We start from the raw sequence: 16,996 nt of genomic DNA on the forward strand, positions 1-16,996 counted from the left end.
CCTCGCCGTCTTCCTACCAGTGCTGAGAACCAAGTCTCAACTGGATTTTCCTAGGAATTAGGCTTAGTTATCGTGAACGCTTCAACCTTCCACAAATTATTCCAGAAGTTATTCCTGAGCTTTCACTTAAATCCAAGAGCATTACCTTTAGCTGGAATAAGTCAGTTTTGAAGTCTATTTCTGCAACGTGACCTTTTACAAAAATCTCACATCTAAGCCAAACGTCACTCCGGAGTAACTCAAATTCCTCCTGAAGTACGAAATGCCTGGACCCGAGACCGCAGGCGAGGGGAAGCACTGGGCCAGGAGGCACCAGAGGTAGAAAACCTTCGGCGCACGGATCCGCCTGGGCCGCCGCTGCCTCTCCGAGCTGTTTCAAGCCTTCCCAGCGGCGGAGTTCAGCCCCTCGTATAAAAAGAAACCATTCTGTTCCCGCAGCCTCCCGAGGGGCCGCCCCGGGCTGTGGGGCCAAGGCCCCGCTCCGGCAGATCCTGCACCCGGCGGCACCGGCCCGCCCGGCCCCGGTTTCCGGCGGGACCTTGTGCGGCTGCGCTTCCCTTCCCCCGCGCTCGGCCGGGCCGCGGCCGTCCTGGTCTCGGTGCCCGGGCTGTGCCCGTGTCCGCCCGGGCTGTGCCCGTGTCCCCGAGGTCTCCATGCCGTCGCGGGTGCTGTGCCTGGGCGGCGGGGCCGGGGGTCCCGCTGCGCGCAGGGTCCGCCTGCTCCTGCGGCAGGTGGTGGGCGGCGGCGCGGCCGCGGCGCGGTATGGCCGCTCCGAGGTCAGGGCGCTGCACAGCTCAGGTAACCCACCCCGGCCCCGGTGTCTCGGCCCCGCTGCTCCCCCGGCTGCCTCTGCTCTGGCCACAGCCCCGGCGCTGCCGCCGCGCCCTGGGGAGGCCGGCAGGCAGGTGCCACCCCGGGCTGCGGGCTTGTCCTTGTGCTGCCGCCCCTGTTCTCATGTTCGTGAGTGCGGGGGCTCCGGAGAAGGGCAAGGGAGCTGGTGAAAGGTCTGGAGCGCAGGTCCCATGAGTGCGCTGGGGTTGTTTAGCCTGGAGAAATGCAGGCTCAGGGGAGACCTTATCTCTCTCTACAACTCCCTGAAAGGAGGGTATAGCCAGGTGGGGGTCGGTCTCTTCTCCCAAGTAACAACTGACAGGATAAGAAGGCATAGCTTCAAGCTGCACCAAGGGTGATTTAAGTTGGACTTTAGGAAGGTTTTCTTCACAGGAGGTGTGATTAAGTGTTGTAATGGACTTGCCAGGGGACGTGCTGGAATCACCATCCCTGGAGGTGTTTAAGGAACATGCACTCGGTGCCATGGTCTGGTTGGCACGGTGGTGTTTGGTCATAGGTTGGACTTGATTATCTCAGAGGTCTTTTCCAGCCTGGCATGAGGGGAAAAGGCAGAGTTCAGTCACAGGCTTGCAGGGACGCTTATGTAGCTCGTGATAGCTCCTGGTCCAAGTGCTTCGGCCGCAGTGAGGCAAGGGGCAGCCCTGCAGCTGGTGTCTGTGAGAGCCAGCCTGCTCTGCAGAGCGCCTGTCACATCTCGCCGTGCTCTCAGTCGGTTCCTGCATCTCGCCATGCTCTCTGTCGGTTCCTGCTTCTCGCCATGCTCTCTGCTCCTGCATCTCGCCATTCTCTCTGTCCCTGCATGGCAGCGCTTCCTCTTCCCGCTGGGCAGAGCTGCAGGGTTCGTGTCGGGGCTGCCAAGGCTGCTGCGTGTCTGAGTGTGCCAGCAGCATGTGGTAACGAGATAGAGGGTTGACCTTGAGCCTGCAGTGACCTGAACTGCCCTGGAATATCCTCTGGTGACCTTTGAGACAGGTGATGGGCCTGTGCAGAATAGAAGCAGTGTCTGGAAAGGGTGACATATGCCTGTGGTAAGTGACACTTCTCAGGATGAATGCCAAAAGTAACAAAGCTCCTAAGTACAGAGTGAGTGATCAGTAGTGATCTGCAAGTGGTTCTGATGGGGGAGTACTTGCTCAAGCTCTTAATTAACACCCCTTTAATCCCATTTCTCTACATTTTAATATTTTAAAATCTGTTTATTAGTTAGCCAGTTCATTTCTTTGTTTAGTTTCTGAAAAGTTACTCAAGAAAGTAGTCTTTGAGGGATGGATATCCATAAAATTCCTTCAAGAATCTGTGAATAGATAATACCTTGTTTGTGAAAACTACAAAAAAGACTGGAGTTATTTCCCATCAAACAAATTAGCATGAAAGAAAACAAGTTAATAATGAAGTGAGTCCAGTAGAACAAACACCTGAAGAAGGTAGCTCAGCACATTTTTGCCCTTTGTTGGGATGAGTAACCTTAAGAAGAAAAAGAAATCTAGCAGTGTAAAATGGTCATTCAGCTGTCATTTCATCACTTTCATAAATTTCATCACTTTAAATGTGTTGTGGAATGCAACTGAGTTTAACTCGGTGATATTTGTGAATACACTCTGTGTAAATGTGAATAGCAGGAGTATCCTCAGTTACAATCAATGATGGTAGGAGTTTTGGTAGAAAGATTTAGGTCTCAAAGCACTAGAGAATCTTGTAGATAAAATTAGGGATATTTGCCCTCCCAACACCTGACATCTCATTCTTTGTCTGTGAATTTGGATCAGAAGCTGTTTTTATTGGGAATATGAAGCATTTGTATAGGGTTTACCTGTATGATACATTTATAGTATTTTTTAGTTGGTAACAATTTCACTTTGATAACACATTTTTCATGATCTCAGTTAGCTGGTAATCATCACAAAGTTTCACAGAATGTCTCTTAATCGCTTCCACCTCAGGGAGCAGTTATCTGTGTCTGTCCCTCCCATGGTTTCTGCTTTATTAGGCCTAAGATATCAGGCTCCTTTATCAGTTCCATTGTGCTCTCTGTCTTACTCTCCATATTCTTGATATTTAGAATAGTGGTTTTTTCCCTGTTTTATTTTGTGGGTGTTTTTTAAATTAATTTTAAAATGTTTGTGTGTCCTCTTGCAGAGCCTAGCTTTTTTTTGAGGATATTGAAGTTACAAAGGATGATCTGAATTTTTTTGTGCCGTATGTGTTTTTGCTATTTCTGTGCAGCTGCTGTAATTACAGTTCTTGTTGTAAGTGGTGTTGAGGTTGCATAAATAAATAAACTAAATGTGTCTTAAAAGGCTGGAAGCTGTTAAGAGTCAACTAAACAACAAATTGTTGTTTACACAGTAATTTGGATGTGACCTCCCTGCCAGGTCAGGGCTGAAATCCCAAACAGAATTTACTGTCTGTCCTGGTACATTCTGAGTGTAAGGGAGGAACTATTGCCTGATGTTGTGCTGTTACATGAGAAGAAGCCATCCTTGTTAGCTTTTCAGCTCAGTCTTTGCAAACTGAACGTGGCTTGCTGGTCCACTGGGGGCTAAGCAGGAATGAATCGCTAAAGCTGTCAAGTAGTGAAGCTTAAGAGAATTCTCAAAGTGAAAGAGACTGCAGGACACAAGGATAATGGGAATGCCTAGGAAGGGTTTGGGGTTGCATAGCTTAATTAAGGAGGGAAGCAATTTATAGAAGCAAGTGTTGTAGAAGGCCGACTGTCGGAATCATTTTTAATGCGGGTTTCACGTTTGCTTCTAAAAGACTAAAAAGTATCACATTTTTGTAGACTGTAGATTTTTGTAGACTTGTGATGAATTAGGTTAAATGCACTGTGACCTGAATAAAATGGAGTTCTATGTAACTCAGTTCACATTTATTTAATTATTTTAATGTAAATGTAATATTAATGTTTTTTAAAAGTTGACACAATACACAATATTGGAGTTGCTGTAAGGGATTACAGGAAACAAATGCTGAATTTGATGTAAACTGAAGAGCTGGAAAAATAAAAACCATTGCCAATTAGATAGTACAGGCAAAGGAAGGTCTCTTGTGTGCTTTGCTGCTCAGTGTACATAAAATAACTTATGCTTTGTCACTTGTGATCGATCAAAATATGTACTAGCTACATTTGCTGTTTTCTGTAGCACTGCCTGTCCAGGTTCACTTCCTCTCTTTCTTTATGTGAAGTTTTTGGTCAATTCCCGTTCCTAATCAAACTTGTGTTTAAAGCCTAAAAGATCTCAGTAGTACATCCAAGTGTATCTGCTGAGTAAAACACAGTCACTTGTGAAAATTGCATTGCACTTCAGAATCCTGTAATGTTCATCATCAGTGTACAGCATCTAAAAGATTGTGGTAAAGATCTATAATCTGAAAGAGGGCTATGAATTTGACTGTGTGTTTGTAAGTGTTGTGATTTTTTCCAGGTTTTTCATTGTCAAAAGAATAAAGATCTGGTTGATGATGGATGTAAATGCTTTCTGGCACATTGCCTTTTCCAATTTTACCTGTGTCATTATCTTTGTTGAGGTTCACATGTTGACAGCTGAGAGTGTGTTTCTGACAATATTTTTTTTTTTGCTGGCAAAATCTCTTTTTAGAGAGACTTCATTATTTCTTCTTTCTCATGACATTCCTATAATTGTTCATTGCCTCCGTAGTTGTACTTAGGGGACTGCATTGTGGTGACTGAAATGATTCCAGGGATTTGATTTATGGTGAGCCTTGTGTACGGTTGTTGCGTCAGCACAACTCAGAAGGCAGTAAATGGCGATGGGAATTTTCAAAGCCAGTTGTCTGAAAGTTTGCAGTGTTATGCCTGGGTTATTTCAAATTATTCTAACATTTAGAAAAGAAAAGGTTCATGGTAAAAAAAAACTAGTGTATTTTATTAGACATGCTGATGTAGCTGGAACAAAGGGGTAAAATGTCAGGTCAACTTCTGTAGGGCTTCACTTTTGGTATATAACTGGATGTCAATAAATAGTTTCTGAGTGTTAATATTTGCCTGTTGTTTGAAATTTAATTTTTTCTGTTAAACAACAGGCCTGATATGTGTTGATGTGTTCTATAAGTTGTGCCCAGCTTAATGTGTAAGATTGCAGTTGTAGCTGCTTGGCATACTCAGGGACTCAGGATAGTTGTAGGCAATGCCATAGCTAATTTAAAAACCATTTTGTCAGTTTTGGATAGCTTTTCAGTAAATGTGAAATTTCAAAAACATTTATTTTGATTTTCAGTTGCAGATTCTTTTTGATTTAAATTCATTTTTGAAATTATACTGATGTACTCATTATCTAAGCTCAGTTTAGAGTATATAGTCTGGTTTTTCTCCACTGAGCAACATGTACTTCAGAAACCTTTGTGCAGTTTGAAAACACTCTGAACTAATTTTTCACAAAAGTAGCATTGGTTACGGAAGATCTGGAAGGGAGGCCTGGTGATGCAGTGGGCATCTGTTACTGTGTGACTAAGAGGAGCTGGTGGATATCACTTTCTACAGACAGCTAGCAGTAACCTCCCACTCATGAGCTTTCGTGCTCACGGGGGATTTCAGCCATGCAGATATCAGCTGGGAGGGCAATCTGGCATTGTGTGTGCACACTGGGTACTTCCTAGGCTGTGTTGGTGAAAATTTTGTAACTCAGATGCCAGGGTTAGGGTTATCTCTTCACTTTGTCTGCTGCTTTTAAGTAGGGAAGAGCTGTGACCAGTTGGTCACAGGTGGCAGCCTGGATCTCGGTGACTGGAACGTGACTGAGTTGCACATCCGGAGAAGGGCTGGGAAGGTGAGCAGCAGAATTAGGATCTTGGACTTGACAACTGCAGTCTTTCACTTATTCAGGAGATTGGTAGGTAGAATCCTTTGGATAACAACCATGAAGATGGAAGGTGCACAGAAGAGCTTGAAAATTGTTAAATTTGGCAGTTTGGAAATGAACCATTCAGCAGTAGCAGAAGGCCTTTTTGCCCAAGCAGGGAACTTCTAAAAGACCTAAAACACAAAAGGGGAACATACAAAAGTACAAGTAAGGACAGACAGCAGGAGTGTAAAAGTGCAATTTGGTATGTAGGGACAAAATCCCTACCACCTTGCCTGAGTGCAGACATTTAGTCCAGAAGGACCCTGATGAACATGAGAACTGGGACAACAGAAACCTCAGACAGTTTAAGTATGAAGATCTGCTGGTGGACTAAAGTGTTTCTGGGAAGGGACTGGCTAACTACAGCTTTGGTGAAAAGGCTGTGGGGTTGCAGTGATGTCTGGTTGAGTGCAGCAGGGGAAGAGATTGGTTAGGGTGGCTGTGGAACATCTGTCCTTGGAGATTTTGCGGTTCAGTCAGACAGAGCCACAGCTCATCAGATCTCATCTTGGCAGTAAACTGATGTTGAGGTTGAAGATGACCAGTGTTTCTGCAGTGTTCTGATATTTGATGAAATGGACAGCTTAGTACCTCTCTCACATGGTAAATGTATTAAGAAGGTATGTTCTGGAATTTATCAAGTCTGTGTAAGATCATCATGGTAGTAAACATTTAAAATTGACTTTTTGCCTCGTAAGACTTTTGTAATTGACCAATATCAGACTCCCTATTTTCAGGGTATTAGCCCAAACAAATAATAGCTTTTGCTAAGTAAAGATTGTATACTTCTGCATGGCTGGATCATAGAATCATAGAACATGCTGAGTTGGAAGGGACCCTCATGGTTCATTGACTCCAACTCCTGGCCCTGTGCAGGACACCCCAAGAGACCTACCATGTGCCTGAGAGCATTGTCCAAATGCTTCTTGAGCTCTGTCAATCTTGGTGCTATGACCACTTCCCTGGCAAGCCTGTTCCAGGATTCAGCCACCCTCTGGGTGAAAAGCTTTTTCCTAATACCCAGCCTAAATCTCCCTGATACAGCTTTGGGCTATTTCCCCAAGTCTTATCACTGGTCACCAGAGAGCAGAGATCAATGTCAGATAAGATTTCACATTCACGTTGTTGATCTTTTACTAATGCAGAAAAATGAGTAAAAATGTTACTTTTCTCGAGTAAATACCAAGATTTTGGTTTCATGACACCTTGGACTGTAACCAGTAAAGACACTCATTAGCCAGCCCAAAATAAACAATTGAAAAATCTAGTGTTAGCTTCAAACCTGAAAATTAAAAAAATAGAAGGTTTAAAAAGAACATTGAGTAGAGATTGATAATATTCAAATTTTATGTTTGGAGCAGTTGTATTGGTTTTTTAGAGGGAAAGATTTCCTTTTGCCCATAAAAAACCAGAACTTTAGTGGATTTTTTTGCTTAGTTCAGATAGGTTTTGTTGTGTAAACATTTCATCTATTTCAGTCAGCAGCAGCTGTCAGACTGCAGCATCCTGTTGACAGGAGCTGAGCTCCACCTCTATTATGTGTGAAGGCACTGGTGGTCAAGGAACAAACTTAAACCTTGTGAGTGCAGGGGATAGGTTTCTATGTCTCATATTCATGCTTTTGAGAGTTTCCAATACTGATATGAGGTGCAGAATAGGTGACAGTGTTGCTCAGTGAGTGTAATGTTTGCAGACATAAAGATGGCCAATGAGAGCTGCTATGAAAGTTACAGGTTAGTTACAGGGCTGGGTTTTTTTCCCTCCCCTGAATAGTGTATTTGGCAAAGTTAAGGAAACTATAATTTCTGTTTCTTCAAAATAAGTCAGCTCTTCAAGGATTAGTAAGAGCTGACACTCTTGTCTGTTTCTTTATGGAAGTGTGCTGGATAAATACCAGTTCAAAGCATAATTTTTTTCCCCCTCCTTCACATTAGAATGAAATTAAGACCTGGAAATATATATTTGAATATGATATACATTTCAGACTTTCCTTTAACAGGTATGGTTTTATCACATTGAAATTATTATTAGCAGAGCTTAGCACCTTCACAGTTTTAATATGTTCTTGCTGTTGCAGGCTCTTGAAACCAGATGGATGGTCTGTGTACAAGTGAATGTGCAATATACTAAGGAGAGTGTGTTAATCTCACCTATTTTCAGGACTAAAGAGGCTAGAAGGCAATAAATTCATCAACCTAAAAACGTAATGTTCCTGAAGCTTCATTGTAGTGTCTTACAAAAACACAGATAATACAAATATGATTTACACATAAGATTGGAACTGTTTGTGTTGTATACTCAAAAACCTAAATGCATGTATAGACCTCTTCAGGTTGTTTTCTTTTACAGTAGGATTTCTTAATTTCTTTATTTTAAAATAGCCTTTTCAAATGTAGTGATTTTATTCTATTTTTAGTCATGTGGTTTTTTACCAGAAAAATGGCAAGCAGAATAAAACATCTTTCTACTTTCTAAGTTCTTTATGTTTAATTCTTGATATGTAGTCTGACGAGTGTTGCTGTAAATAATTTAAACAGCAGTGGCTTTTTCTTTTCAGCATAGAGGAAAAAATAGTAGGATTAGGGAATAGTCTCTTCTTGGGAGGTGGAGAGGTGAGGAGGGATAGTTGGTGTGGTACTTACTAGCTGTTAAGATCAGTCAAACCTGCCAAGTGCGTAGTGAGACTGCATGTTCAGGAAGCCTCACTGAGACTGTAACATCACATCATGCACAGTGGGTCAGAACAAAGGTCCATCAAACCCACTGTTCCATATTGGCCAGCAGTGAGTAGGAGATGCTGGGGGAGAATAAAAGCACAGGGTGTTCATGCAGCGGTGCCCTGCCAAAGTGCCTTCCCAGCCTCCGGCTGCCTCCGCTGCGGCTCGGGGCCTTGGAGCTGGAGGTGCTGCCTTTCTGTTCAGACTGAGTAGAAGAAATAGGCCTGCTTGTCTTTACAGTTACTGTAAAAAACAGATACAGAAAATAATATTGCTTCTGTCTAAAATGTAGCTCTAAAGAAGAGAGTGTATCATTCAGTGCTCTGCAATTACTGGGTAGCTATATGTCCATGTATGCCTTTCTGTATTGCCAGAGGTGCAATTCACACCTGTCTTTTTCAGATGCAGTAGAAAGAGCTCATTGCATGTATTGGGGCTGTTTTCAGTCCCTTATCTTTTTTTTTTTTTTTCCCCAGAGAGTCTCTTCAGGATTGTGTCACTGGTTTCAGTCTGTATGTGCTGCCAGTTTTTTTACCTCTGTTGCATAGGCTCTCAGAAGACCTCCTGTGTCTGTATCCTGTCTGCCCCATGAATGGGATGTCCCCTTTACCTTTTGGGTTCTGGCCAATGTGGCTCTTGTTTTGTTTCAGCAGCCATGTTTCTTTGTGTATATTATGCACTGCTTGTATCCCACTGTTTTCCCCAAAGACTGTGGTATCTAAGGTTACTGTTTTCTCTGTGGGAGATGAGAAAGCAGAAGCATATCTTCACTGCTTGCCCAAGCAAGCCTGATACAGCCTACAAAGTCTCCATCACAAAATCCTGTGGATATAGCTTTTGTCCACAATAGTGTGGGAGAAGCTTGTGGAATGGGTTGGAGTATGTGTGGGCAGTTCCATAATTTGCCATGTAGTCAAACAATTTGGGATACATGTGCTCAAATTATGGGTTTTGCTGATTTAACATCACCATTTAACCAAGCAGGCTGTTATCAGTTCCTTGCCAGCTGGTGAAACACTAGAAAGAGCCTGTCCAGAATGACATCTCTGTTCAAAGGGTTTGGAAATGCAGTGGAAATGGAGTAACCAAACATGAGTTTTTAAACAACTACAGAAGAAACAAATTGAGATGGGAAAATGTAGCCCAGGTGGAAGTGCATGATAAGATTAGTGGGCTAATCCTGCCTGTGCTCGTTTAGCTAGGAAAATGGACTTTGCTGTCTTGGTTTATTATTGCTTAAGGTTCTATTAAACACTGCTAATATTTTTGCTTTTTGGACAGATGAAAGCTGGCGACAACATTTGTCTCCAGGCAGCAGTAAACAATTAAAAGCTGAATACCCTGTGTGCTCAGCTCTCACCACATCTTACATATAGTTCTCTCCCAGTCCATTTCTCATGGAAGGGTCCATTTTTTGTAGGGTCCATTGATGTCTAGGATACTTGTGGGATTTTTGAACATGGTTAGATGTGTTGATCAAGAGTTAGCATGATATGGACTGACATAAATACCACCAGAAATTATCATTTTTCACCTAGACAACACTTGGTTTTGATTTGTTTGATTTTTTTTTTTTAAGGGAATGTAGGAAATCAACTAAGGCTTTTCAGTACTGTGCTAATGAACTGGGTAATTGAAATTCTGTCCTGTAGATGCTGTTATCATCCCCATGTATTGAAAAAGTTTGACATCTTGTTGTTTTGGCATTTTGGCCCTACTGGGTTTTGGAAGACTGTGTATGCATGTGACTGTTGAGCTGAGGTGATTTTAGCAAGGAGCTAATTAATTGTATACTCTTGTCTCATTGAACGTTGGCTGGGGAATTCAGAGAAAATAAACTGTCACTAATTTCTTAGGGATATGTAAGGCAACCTGCTCTTTTTAAAACGTTATTGTTCCAGGCTGAGCTAATGAGAAAGATGTCAACTTTTGCAGGAAGCAGTGGGCTCTTAGGGTGTTTTCATCAATGTGGAGGTGTTTTCATAGAACCATACATGAATAGAATATACTGAGCTGGAAGGGACCCACAGTGATCATCAGCTCCTGGCCCTGGGCAGGAATTTGCCCCAAGAATCCTCATCATGTGCTTGAGAGCATTATCCAAACACTTCCTAAATACTGTCAGGCTGTGACCACTTCCTGGGGAGCCTGTTCCAGTGCCCAATCATACTCTTGGTTGAAGAGCCTTTTCCTAAACCTCCCGACACAGCTTCATGCCTCTCTGGTCACCAGAGAGAAGAGATCAGTTGTTGACCCTGCCCTTCCCCTCATGAGGAAGCTGCAGACCACAGTGAGGTCTCCTCTCAGTCTCCTCTTCTCCAGGCTGAGCAAGCCATGTGACCTCAGCCACTCTTCATATGGCTTCCCCTCATCCCATCACCATGGGTAGCCCAGATTAAAAAGGTGTGATGGCAAAAGCGTGGTGCCCTGCTATGATCCCTATTAGCTGTTTCCCAGTGAGAAGGGACAAGCTTGCAACTGCAGTAGAAGAAAGGGAAAGGGAGATGATGCTTAGTCAGTAAAATAATTTTTCTTACTTTAAACTCAAAGAAATGGGCAAAATACTGGGATAGCCAAAGACTAGATTTTAGTCCCTGCAGTTCTTGTGTCTATTTTTCAGTGACTCTAATTTATGTAAGAGTTCCCAGAGTCAGGACCAGGGCCCTAAACTATTGCAAGACTTTGTTTTGGATTGTATTTCAATGCTTCAGGCTGGAGCGGGCACAGTACTCTTTGGTGCATTTGAAACAAAAATTCAGCAAGGGCCAGAAAAGGAGCTCTAGACAGCTGCCTAATTCTTAGCTTAGCCCAGCTCTGTTTGGAACCATTCCACTTCTGGGCTGTTGCACAATCAAAGAAGTGTGCTTAGTACTAGCATGATGAGTGGGAACTGCTTGCCCTGAGAACCGGGGATGGATCCTTGTGTGCTTTTTATATGGCAGTACTGTGCCCCACTTTCTGGCAAGATGTTGGAGTGCTGTATTGCTCCAACTGTATTGTGGCATGAAACTTACTATATTGTGTTGCATAAAATGTGGGAACAATCACCAGCTTACTACCTTTTGCCAATATTTTAGGGAAGAATGGAGGGCTGATTGATTAGACTCCAGAAGCAATGTAAAGACCCATGTGCAGGCATGTATGTCAGGCTGTAAATCCCAGTCTCTGAATTCTAGTCAAGCCCTTCAGTTTAGCAGGAAGTCAGCTATAAGCCTTTCTTCACTGCTTCCTGTTTGTTACTGTAGGTGATTCTACTCTGGCTGTTATAAATCTAATCATTTCCCATGAATTGTGTGAGCCATGTCAAAACCTGGGAGTTCTCAGTCCTGTGAGGTGAGCAGTAACATTTGGATATGCTGGAAGAGTACTGTTTGAGTGTAAAACTAGAGTCATGGCTGACTGAAAGGAGCACTGCCGCGTGTGTGGGAGGAGTTTTAGTTGCCTCTTTTCATTTGGGCAAGCTGCTTCTCCAGTATCGCCCTTTCTGGTTCCAGCATTGCTTTTCCAAACTGCTTGGCTTCTTTCATGGTGCTGCTGATAGGCAACGGTAGATTGGGTCCTCCTGGACAGAATAGGACAAGGGCAGGTCTGCAAGAGGATTGGATCCCTGTTTAATTAAGCTCTGTACTTTCTGCATCTTAATTCTGAGAAAAGCCTAAACACATGAGACAGTTCCAAAATTTGACCTCAGTTCATGGAAAGGAGATGTAATCAGTGTTGTGGCAAAACTATACCCTTGTGCAGCAGTCTTACTCCAGCTATCCTCTTCATCCTCACATATGCACTACAGTGCAGTGGAGGTGATGTTATCTTTAGCAACGGTGATAGGAAAAATGCCATTTTTCTGGAGTCGTCTTATTTTCATGGTCTTAATACTTGTAAACTCATTTGTGGGACCCAAACTGTTGAAAGAAAATAAACTTTGGTGTTCTTGCTAGTCCAAGCCTCATTTTCCTGGGTTTTGGGCGTTGTGCTGTTTTTCAGTGTGACTACTGGCTGTGTTGGTGCTTGCCCATTTCTGTACTGCAAACTAGATTTCACTTTTGGTTTCCATGAGAAAGTGCACAGGGCATGCCCTGCAATTTAATTCAAGCCTGTGATCGCAGAAAGGTAGATAAGACAGGCAGGTCCTAGTGAAGAGACCATTAAGTAAAATGGCCAGATGCTTTAGGTTTGTTGAAACCCAAAGCAAGAAGTGCTTGAGATCACTCAAACTTTGGAAAGGTGCCAGGTTCTGCAGCCATATAGTCAGGGAGTACAGGAAGGGCCCACTGGCATGAATATGTCACTTTGTACCTTTAACAGATACTGTTCCAGGCTGCTTGAAAACTCAGGAAAATCATCATCCCTACAAGTGTTTGCCACTGATAGTTCTCCAGGCAAACATGCTAAAGTTTTAATTTCAGTAAGTCAACAGTGGTAGCTGGAATTGTGTTCTACACTGGGCTTGATTTCCATAGCTCCCAACAGCTTAAGGTTCTAAGAGCAGCAATAAAAGAAAAAAACCAGGAAAAGGTAATATTAATTAAATGTAAATTGTGCAGGTAGCTGATGTACTGAAAAGCAGCAGAGCCTAATTAGTAACCACAAACACGTTGGAGGCTGCTTTGTGAATGCCTAGTCAGCCTCACCACAGCAGGCCTATGATTTAAATTTTAAGGACATGAAATATTTAAGAGTATCTAAGTATGTAAGAACTAAAAGACTTCTTTTCTTTATTTTAGGTGATACTGTCACTATTGGAGATGTGTCTTTTAAACTCAAAACACCGAAGAACCCAGAACTTGTTCCACAGAACTACAGTAAGGATCTGCTTTCCTTTTGAAGGACTTTCAAGGCTTTATTAAAAAAATTTCTATTCACTCAGTCACCTCCCTAACTTTATTGAAATTATGTAAGGACTATGTTTTGAAGAAGCATGCAGTTTGGGGTAGGCTGTCTTTGCTTAGTTCATTATCTCTGGTTCAGCTGGTTGTATAGGAATCTTAACTTTGAATATAACTTATCCCATTAGTCAATGGGACAGCAAGAGAATCATTTGTGTATGTTTAATTTTTTGTAAAAAAAGGTTCTTATCCAGGGATTACTTCTAAACATAATCTCAAGTTGTATAGTCATTAAACTGTGGCCATTTAGAATTACCATCCAATTGTGATATGATTATACATCCTAGCAGTTTGCACATGTATGGTGTTTTTTGCTGTGATATTTAGTATTCCCGGGTTATCACACAATTGTTGTCAGCAAACATACAGATCTTTGTGATCCATCAAGGTAATGAGAAGTCAGTTGCATTGTCATGAAAAACGCTGTCAAATGGAAAATATGCAGACAATAATGCACATTAACAACGTGAACACATGTGCCTAAAATTGATTCACGCTATATTTTGATACCTTATTACAGACATCACTGGTTTGCAGCCATTCTTATTTCCTGGCTGTTCACAGACAATACATGCTTCTTGAGCTTTTCCTTTTGCACCATGGATCACAAGTGAATCACGTTTGCATTGTGGCTTTTCTCAGTAACAGGCCAGATATGTCCTGAAGATCCAAAATGATCACTTGCCATTTGTTCAGAACTTTCACATTTAGGCTGCTGGATATCCAGAATGCAAGTTAAAAAGCATCCACTAACAACTGATTTTCCCACTCAGATAAATTTGCAGACCAAAACCAAGCACGTGTGGCATTCTAAAAGGGTATGCAAGTCTTACACGACTGTTTACACAGAGACAAGCACTGAGAACTCCTAATGACTGTCATCGCACAGTTCTACAGGTGGAAAGTGGGTGTAATCTTTGACTTCAAGTGAATTTGCTTTCCAGGATTGTGTCTAAATTTATTACAGGGCATTTTGAATCAAGAAAACTCCTGGGGCACTGGTCTTTTTGTTTGTTTTGTTTATTTTTCAGAAGGATAGCATTGATAATATCAACAATAGACTTGGCACTGCACAGCTGGCAATATAAAAAGGTTAAATTGTTTTCTTAGGTAATAGCGCTGCAGTTCATCAGACAGGCTTTAGGTGGTCCTGCTTGAGCAGGAAGGTTGGACAAGCTGACATCAAGAGGTCCTTTCCAACCTCAACTATTCTGTGTTTCTGTGATTCCTGATTTTGTAATAACTGGGACAGTAGACTCTTAATATCGACATGTTTAGATAATTGTTTCTTACCTCTATTTTGTCACACAACATTTTGTCTGAAATATTTTCCCTTGGAAAGGTGTAGCAGAAATACAGGAACATAGAACAGTTTTGGTTGAAGGTTACCTTTAAAGGTCATTTAGTCCAACCCCCACTGCAAAGAGCAGGGACATCTTCAGCTAGATCAAGTTGTTGAGGGGGCGATACTAAGGAGAAGATTTTATTTGCTTTGACTATTTAACTGGTGTGAAATCTGCCAGTAGTCTGATGGGCCAGATCACTGATCTGCATCTGGACTGTGGGCTGATGAGGTCTCATAACTCAGTAGGCATCACACTGTCACTTTCCTACCAGGTGATCTAAGGTACTGAAAATTTCCAGTGTCCTGTGCCAGCCCTTGTTACAGGGTAGCCTATGAGGAAAGGGTTTCTGTTTTAGACTGTAGTGACACATCCCATTCCTCGTGAGTTCCCTGGGATTGCAGCCAAACAGTTGAGAAATGTTGCACAGTATTATTACTTTTTACAGCTCCTTAAATAATAGATTTTTGCTTTTCACTGTTTATTTTGTATTCCTCTTCTCTCATTTTGCATCAAGGACATCAGTTGTCTATGCCAATCTGTTTTCCTTATTTATAATTTTGGTAGATTAATTTGCTTGCTCATTTTCTGTGCTGTACCAAATGTGTTAATTATAACAATGCTTTACCAATGCATTTCACTATTACAATTTACCAATGCTTTTTCACTATTACACATTTTGTTCAACCTGCACTTTTCATCAAGTTAAATATTAGCTCTAAGTTACTCTAATGTCTCTTTCAGTTCTTTGGACTGAGAAGATAAGAGAATTATGAAAGCATTTGGTAGAATCAAAGGAGAGATTTTTCCGTTTAATGACTATAAGAAAAAGTGGCTGAAAACTGATACTGAAAAAGTTATTAAGCATGGAACTGTATAGAATAATGAGATCTTTGCTAAAATCTGATACTATGTAGTAATGTTTTTGTTACTAACATAAGTCTTATACCAAGTAACAGTAACACTTATTAGAACATATGTATTATTAGTAGTTTCTCTCTTTAAAAAAAAAATTAGTTGTGACTAAAAGGAGCCTGTGTCACCCTTGGGGTTACTGCTGTTACTAAGTAGTCCTGTACTGTAAGTAGGCTTACTTAAGGTACAAAATTTTGCTTGTAAACCTAAGTATCAAATGAGTTAAAATTAAGTAAAGTGGAATACTAAGGTATTTCATAGCAGAAAATTTATTTCAAATACCTGAGTGCAGTTTCTTTGTGTATTTAAACTTAGGAATTTTTTAACCCTTAGTGTTTAAGTTCTTTGGTTATCTTACTATGGAGAACAAAGATATATTCCTGCAGTGGAGTTAAGTAGATTGTATTGACTTCCAAGACCAAGTTGATTATCATCTTGTGAGATATTTAGAGAGTGTATGTGCATTACTTAACAGATTCTTTTCTTCTTTTATGAGCACTTCTGTTTTTGCTGTATGAATGACTGCTGTAGATACAAGTATTTTTGGTATAAATCAAATGGAATTGCATGTTTATACTAATTTATAAACTAAAACATCACATATTTTTAGAATTTATTTTAGTAGCTAATATTAAATTAAGAATGTACTTACATGATTTCTTTTAAACTAAGACTAGAAATAATTAGATCATTTGCTTAAGTGGGAAATATCCCTGAGAAGGTCTCTGCCATTGCAATGTTTGTAGTGGAGTAAGAACTAGGAGGAAGGAATTGAAGCAATTGCAGTTCATTTACTAGTATTGCATATGATATTGTTTCCTAGCTCCTCATTTGTGTGAAGTAAAATGTTTCTGCTTTTGTTCTTCTGCCGGATAAAAGCCTCGTTAAAATGTTGAAAGTGCATATCTATAATTTGCAGCAAATTTTAGGTATATTATAACATATGCTAAACTCAGCATTGTTTTCTAGGCTCAAAAATAGCCTTAAAAATCTGAAAAAATCACAACACAGTAAAGAATGTAAATGTATGAAGTACCTACAAAAGTTTACATTTGTTATTTTGTCACATAACTGATACCAAACTATTTCTTTGTGGTACCAAATTAGACTGATTTTTAGCTTCTTTATTGCACCATATTACATTTTGCAGAAATGGATAGGGTAGGTATTGCTACTTGCCCTATGTTTCCATGTCTTTGCTTTTCAGGTTTTTTGCTAGGTCCTAGCAAGTTCTCTATGAAATGCTCCATTTTTTGTGTTCATATGAAATATTAATTTGTTTTGCTGTTGTTGGCAAATTGCTTTTTCTTGGAAGACGATAATTAAAGGTATATAAAATCTGAGTTCTTTTTGTAAGTGACAAGTAAAAATGAGTCATGCACAGGGGAATTTTATTAATGGGATTTCTGTCAACTGTGTCT

The 16,996-nt window shown here is 41.2% G+C and overlaps 1 protein-coding gene across 1 annotated transcript in view; it reads left to right on the top strand.

The window, feature by feature from the left end:
• Positions 1–653: 653 nt before the first annotated feature.
• Positions 654–16,996, top strand: part of VWA8 (von Willebrand factor A domain containing 8) — a 182,787-nt gene continuing 166,444 nt past the window's right edge. The window contains exons 1-2 of the mRNA XM_054271880.1: positions 654–798; positions 13,156–13,233. Coding sequence (XP_054127855.1) covers positions 654–798; positions 13,156–13,233 — 223 coding nt within the window. The remainder of the gene's footprint in view (positions 799–13,155; positions 13,234–16,996) is intronic.

This window comes from Melozone crissalis, unplaced genomic scaffold, assembly GCF_028551555.1.
Source record: "Melozone crissalis strain CALT ecotype California unplaced genomic scaffold, PUWL_Pcris_2 ptg000013l_1, whole genome shotgun sequence".
Lineage (NCBI taxonomy): Eukaryota > Metazoa > Chordata > Aves > Passeriformes > Passerellidae > Melozone > Melozone crissalis.